We start from the raw sequence: 6,358 nt of genomic DNA, 5'->3' as shown, positions 1-6,358 counted from the left end.
AACTGTTTATAATTATTATACTAGTTTACTGAGGAGCACTTATATTAACAGTTTGAAATCCTAAAATTAAAAGTGTAATAAATACAAAAACAAGAATGTTGTGTCTGTTTCCACTTTTATTCTAATACAAACACAAATAATTTTGCTGCCTCAACAAATACAGATACAAATACAAATACAAATACTGGGCTCTCTTCACATCCCTAATAGATAGATAGATAGATAGATAGATAGATAGATAGATAGATAATATTTGCATTGTCAAATTTTAGCTTTTTTAGTTGAATGATCACAAGCTGATACCAAGTTTGCAAAAGCAGACCCCGAATGTTTTGGAAAACATGTCATGACAAAAGGCAGAGACTGAGACAGCAAAAACTCAGCATTAGAGGAACCTGAAGTGCTTAACTTTATGACAAAAGCAGAAGGAGAAGTAATGAATAAACTTAAACATGTCAAAGGCAGTCATTAAATAGCCTAAACTCTTGCTGAAATTTTATAAATAGTACAATTGTCGCAAAGTGTCCTAAATTACCTCAGACCTGCTGTCAACATTTTTCTTCTTTCCTTCTCAGTATACAAAGGTAGTCTATATAAGAACTGTAGCAATCTCTGTGTTTTCGGCATTGATTGCTCTGCCAAGGAACAATGAGAGAAATCCAGATCTTCCTGCTACTTACCAGCATCTTGGTTCATGGAGAAGGTGAATGCAGCTCTAAGATATTTACAGTTTATCCATATCACATTAGCTTTTAAGCCATTTAGCATATACAAAATATTTGTAAATGGTGAAACTGAAAGGTTTTGTGTGTGGGGCGGGGGGGGGGCACCTTTGCTTTTCAGCCCTGTATTGGCAGAATCGTTACGATCTACCTCTGCACTTCACTTGTCCGAACAGGCAGTCAATTTCCGCTATAAGCAGGTAAGAAGGACATAAAAGTATTCTGATTTTATATAATTTACTTCAATTTAATTTGATTTAGATGATCTTCAGTTAATGTTACTAAGTGTAATCAGTGGAGGTGTTTGTTATCTTTTACCATTTTTAAAAAAAATCATTCAGGCAAAACTTACAGTGCATCCTGGATATTTTTGCTTATTTGCTCAAGAGAACGGAGGGAGCAACTTGGAAAATCTTTACCCCCTGATACCTGATGATTTGCATGGTGAAGGAATTTTGAAGAAAGTTACATTTTTCATTTATTTATTCATTTACTTGGTCGGTCAGTCAGTACGTCATTCCAAAACTCAATCGGTCAGACAACAGTACAAAAGTGAACCAGTCTGTCTTGTCAGTCTGTTAGTCAGTCAGTCAGTCTGTCAGTTGTCTGTTAATTACTTAGTGACTGAACAGTTTCCATGAGACGTGCTCTGTCTTTGTCTGCGATTTAAATATAATTATCGGAGATGCCGTTGAAATCGAGCTTAAGCACAAGTGTGAGTTTATAGTTTGAAAAGTACTCCTCAATGGGAAAATGTAGAAGGACAAGACTTAAGTTTCATTCTCCCTAATGGCAAATAGCCGAGCAGTGTCACGCTTTAGCCTATTCGGCCAGGCCTATGTTCCAAAACCTGAGGTCACACAGCAACAGAGGTAACAGATCTCTGTACTGTTTGTATGTATTTACATCTGACAGAATTATGGGTACTCAAGTCACAGTTCAGTTTCCTTTTTTTTTTTCCTTAGTATTGGTATTAGGTGAATGTCATTAACCACACTCAATATGTTAACGACTTTCCCATAAATGTGACAGCCAAAAACACATATTTTCATTTGTAGGCTCTGGTTGAAGAGTTTAGCATTGTGTATTTTGATCATCTCACACCCATGTTTTCTTGTTGTAGTCGGCACGATAACCATAGAGAGGATAGACTCTGGGGCCTTGGCTGCAAGGACACCTTCAGCAGTGAGCCTACCTGTTTTTGGTCAGAGTATGCAAATGACTTTGACCAGGAGTTCACTTTTCAGTGTCCAAAGAACTATGTCCTGACAGGCATGATCAGTTACCATGACAACCACCATGAGGACAGAAGGTACAGTGTACTGCTGTTATTTACTGAAAGACTTGCATGTTATGCACATGTTATGGCCTCAAACCTCAGTTATGTACAATGTGGCTTTCCCCAGTTTCAGAGTTTAGAGAATAAGTTTCAATATTAATTCCTTCACAGATGGCGTTTCCGTTGCTGTCAGGTCCACAATCAGTGCAATGCGGTGTGCCAGTGGACCACCTACATAAACTACTTTGATGAACCTTTCTCTTGGAACGTGCCAACACTGAATTACTTAGTGGGGCTTGGCAGCCACCATTCAAACCATCATGAGTAAGCATGCTATTCTATCTTGCTATTAAATACTGAAAATATTGCTAGTCAGTATGTAGTAGAGATGTATCTGAATCCAAATACATTATTTGGGAAAGCACAAATAATGTGATGGAAACAGATATTTTTTCTACCCGAAGTTGCGTGTTATTCTTTGGGGGGGAAAAACATGATTGACAGTTGATTCTGTGAATAAAAATGATGAAAGATAAAAATGCCGATTCTGTTTCTAACATAGGACTTTGATTTCACTAAGTGGTCGTTTCATTTAAAAGACATTACGGGAAAGTGATTGCTATATTCTGTAGTCACCCCCACCGAGTCAGGTGCAGGAGTTACTGAGACAAAAGCCTGGTGTGGCAGTTGGTTTACCCCAGCAACCTATACATCAAAATAAAGCTTAGAGCCTGTGGTTTTTAGCTCTATGTATTAATCTCTTCCATTTAAAAAAAAAGCAAAAAGAAAGAAAAAAACAGTCGTAAGTGGTTTCATTTACTATACGTTATTGAAAAGTGATCGCTATCGCCCCCACCAAGTCAGGGCAAATTACTGTTGCAAAATCATAATAATTCATGTTTCCCTAACGAACTGCAGTAACTTTAACACATCAAGAATTGTGAACGCAGCATCATTGGCATTTAAGATCATTCCCTTCAACTGAGGGATAGTGTTCCATATGTTTTTACTGTAACTAGTTTCTATTTCCAATGCCAAACAGAATCTTTTTCAGTTTCAGATTGTTCAATATCCTCCAGTTAAAGGGTAGGTGGGCAGGGAGTTCTGACAGTTCATAAACTTAGTTTAGTTAAAAAATAAAAAGAGAGGGAGAGAAATGAATAGTACAGTATGAGGATGTGGAAATATATTTCATAATTAATCATATGCCAATATTAAATCAATTTGATGCTTTGAAGGCACAAAAATTGCATTGACAATGAATGTTAGGTTAGAAAATACATTTGCCCTATTTAACGTGCCTTTCAGTATAAACCACGCCCACTTCTGGTCTATTATCCGAATATAGATACCTAGACAGATAATTTTGTTGGTTGAACAGATACAGATACAGATAATGATGTCTCTGTACACCTCTAATTTATACATTTATTTACCACACTAGATTACCATCCACATAAGTGTTAGTTGATCAATCATTAACCAAATAGTTCACAGTCAAGCAAGATACTGAAGGAGTGAATCATATTTAATGAAACGCTGAGGGGGCTCATTTAATTATTATATCATAATGTACTAGATGTTGTAGCTCAATTAACTATTAAAAAAAAGGTGTAAACACTCAACACCTTGGTTTAATAATGAAACCCGCACACTGAAGCAGGTGTGTAGGAAATTGGAACAAAACTGGCAGGCAACTAAACTAGAGGTTTTCCACCTCCCCTGGCATGAAAGCCTGATAGATTATAAATGCTCTCCCTACACAGCTAAATCCGAGTATTACTTGAAAATAATTAATGCTAACAAAAATAAACCCAGGTTCCCTTTTGATACAGTATCTAAACTCACCTAGAATCACTCCTCTCAATCTAGCCCTTTTACTGAAAACGATTTTGTTTAATTTTTCTTACAAAAAAAGAGACTTAATTCGTCATAATATTCAAATTAATTTATCAAATCAGACGCTCTCTGTCAGGGGTCAGTCCTTGGCCCTCTTATATTGTCTATTTACAGGCTCCCTTTGGCATTATTCATAGTTACAACATTAACTTCCATTGTTATGCTGACAATACTCAGATTTTCTTACTTCTCCCGCACAATGACCATTCTGAACTGGCTAACCTTGAGGCATGTCTTTGTGCTAATAAGGGGTGGATGTCTTCAAATTTCCTGATGCTTAACGCAGGCAAGACTGAAATGCTGCTCATTGGTCCCCCTACATCTTTTTAGTGATCTTATCCTAAATTTTGACAACTGCGTCATCTCTCAAAACTCTACAGCTAAAAGCCTTAGTGTGATTTTTGACTCCAGTCTCTCGCTGGTCACTCATATCAAAAACACAACCAAAATTGCCTTTTATTACCTTCGTAATATCACTAAAATTAGTATAGCCGATGCCGAAACCATTGTTCTGTACTGTGGCCTGCCTGCCTCTAGTACCAAAAGTCTTCAGCTGGACTAGAATGTTGCTGCCAGAATTCTGAGCAGAACAAGGAAGTTTGATCACATTATGCCTGTCCTCGCTTCCCTTCATTGGCTCCCAATTCATGCAAGGGCAGATTTTGAGGTCCTCTTGTTAACATATAAAATTTCACTTGGGCTTGCACTGGCCTACCTATCTGACTTAACCACACCCTATAAGCCCCCTAATACCCTACACTCTCAAGATTCTGGACTATTAGTTGTTCCATGAGTTAAAAAGATGTCCGCTGGCAACCAAGCCTTTTACTACCGCTTTCCCCTCCTCTGGAATGGTTTACCTACAGAAATTAGGGAGGCAAACTGTCTCCATACCTTTAAAAACAGACAAAAGACTTTGTTTTCTTTAACGTATGGATAATATCATTTTGATTTGACTTTGTTATAGACATGTAAAGCCCTTTGAAACTATAAATAGTGATATTGGACTCTAAATAAACTTGCATTATTATTATTATTATTATTATTATAGCATTCTGACATCATTATATCCCCTAACGAGACAGAATTACATTAGAATTGTATTAGAAGCAGATCTTCATGTCAGTCAAACTGTCCCCTCCCTCTTCCTGATAACACAGTGATTGATACTAACAGTGATTGATACTAAAAGAGTCTGTGTGTGTGTGTGTTCTCAGGGATCGGCGCTGGAGATATCTGTACTGCACAAGGCAGTCCTGTTGAGAGCATGGCTTATTTGCCATGTAAAAACATGTCATAAAGATATGCTTCGATGGACTGGCGAACTGTCCAGGGTGTTTTCCTTCCTTTTGCTCAATGTACGCTGGTATAGGCTCCAGCACCCCCGCGGCCCTAATCAGGATAAGCAGCTTAGAAAATGAATGAATTAATCAATGAATAAAGACATGTTTAAAGCAGTATAATGTCTCTTGTGGTTTATAATTGGTTTTGCAAGAGCCACCATTGTGCACTGAATATGTACATGAAAGAACATTTCATATACAATACATATGTTTCTGTGTGTCACATTGGCAATGAGGCAAGATTTTTCTGAATTTTGAATGTCTCTGTGTGTGTGTGCGTGCATATGTGTGGCTGTGTGCACATGAGAATGTGTGTGTGTGTGTGTGTGTGTGTGTGTGCACTCGCAGGCACCGCACTGCAGTACATCTCCTAGACTCCTAAATCATTTCTGGAAATCCACTGCTGAGTTCAGCATATTAAGAACAGTAGTATCTGATACCTCAATGACCAAGGCCTCAGACTGGCAGTCACTGAATAGTTATGTTTTCAAATATCTGCATGGTCACATCACCCAAGAGTACCCTTCAAAAATTGAGTTTAAACACTTACATCTGCTTGAGGGTTATGTTACATTATTGATTTTGCTTTATAAACAAAACAAAAAGTACACAAAAACAACAGGCCAAGGTGTGACCTGGGAGCTTTTTATATAAGAGCTGACAAAATTAAGCAACTTTTGGCAGAAAGAAACACAATAGCATGTCTTTATTCATTTTCCATCAGATATAAAATGTCATATTTGAAATATCTAAAGAAAAAAAAAACCACCATTTCCACCATGTTAATATACTTTTTCAGTGAGCTAATTTCTTTTTGTTTGCTTGTTTTGTTTTCAAAAATAAAGATCTTACAAGACAAATACTCAGAACAACTCTACGTTTTACAAGATTGAATTTTTGATCTATTATTTGAAAGTAAACCTGCACTTAGAAATGGGACCAAATAATGGAAATCAAACTGTGCTCAGGAAGATGTTTAATGGCCTTTTTTATCTTGTATTTTGTTAGTTTGTTTATTGGACCGTTGTTGTTAGTGTCATGGTACAATTTTGAGTCATGCATCTGAAAATTGGGTCTCAAAACTTTAACTGAAAGTTAAATCTGGGCTACAGACA

The 6,358-nt window shown here is 37.0% G+C and overlaps 1 protein-coding gene across 1 annotated transcript; it reads left to right on the top strand.

Annotated features, from left to right (window-relative positions):
* Positions 1-648: 648 nt before the first annotated feature.
* LOC115820994 (hemagglutinin/amebocyte aggregation factor-like) lies at positions 649-5,163 on the top strand. Its single transcript, XM_030784733.1, has 5 exons — positions 649-703; positions 844-922; positions 1,846-2,034; positions 2,173-2,325; positions 5,118-5,163. The coding sequence occupies exons 1-5, from the start codon at positions 649-651 to the stop codon at positions 5,161-5,163; spliced, it is 522 nt and encodes a 173-aa protein (XP_030640593.1).
* Positions 5,164-6,358: the final 1,195 nt, after the last annotated feature.

Source organism: Chanos chanos, chromosome 1 (genome assembly GCF_902362185.1).
Source record: "Chanos chanos chromosome 1, fChaCha1.1, whole genome shotgun sequence".
NCBI lineage: Eukaryota > Metazoa > Chordata > Actinopteri > Gonorynchiformes > Chanidae > Chanos > Chanos chanos.
This window is presented reverse-complemented; position numbering and strand designations above follow the sequence as displayed.

Excerpts from the sequence above, each read along its gene's own strand:
- LOC115820994 (XM_030784733.1), top strand. The coding sequence starts at position 649 with ATGAGAGAAATCCAGATCTTCCTGCTACTTACCAGCATCTTGGTTCAT. Across the intron at positions 923-1,845 it reads TCAATTTCCGCTATAAGCAG|TCGGCACGATAACCATAGAG; the intron begins GTAAGAAGGACA and ends TTCTTGTTGTAG. Across the intron at positions 2,035-2,172 it reads AACCACCATGAGGACAGAAG|ATGGCGTTTCCGTTGCTGTC; the intron begins GTACAGTGTACT and ends ATTCCTTCACAG.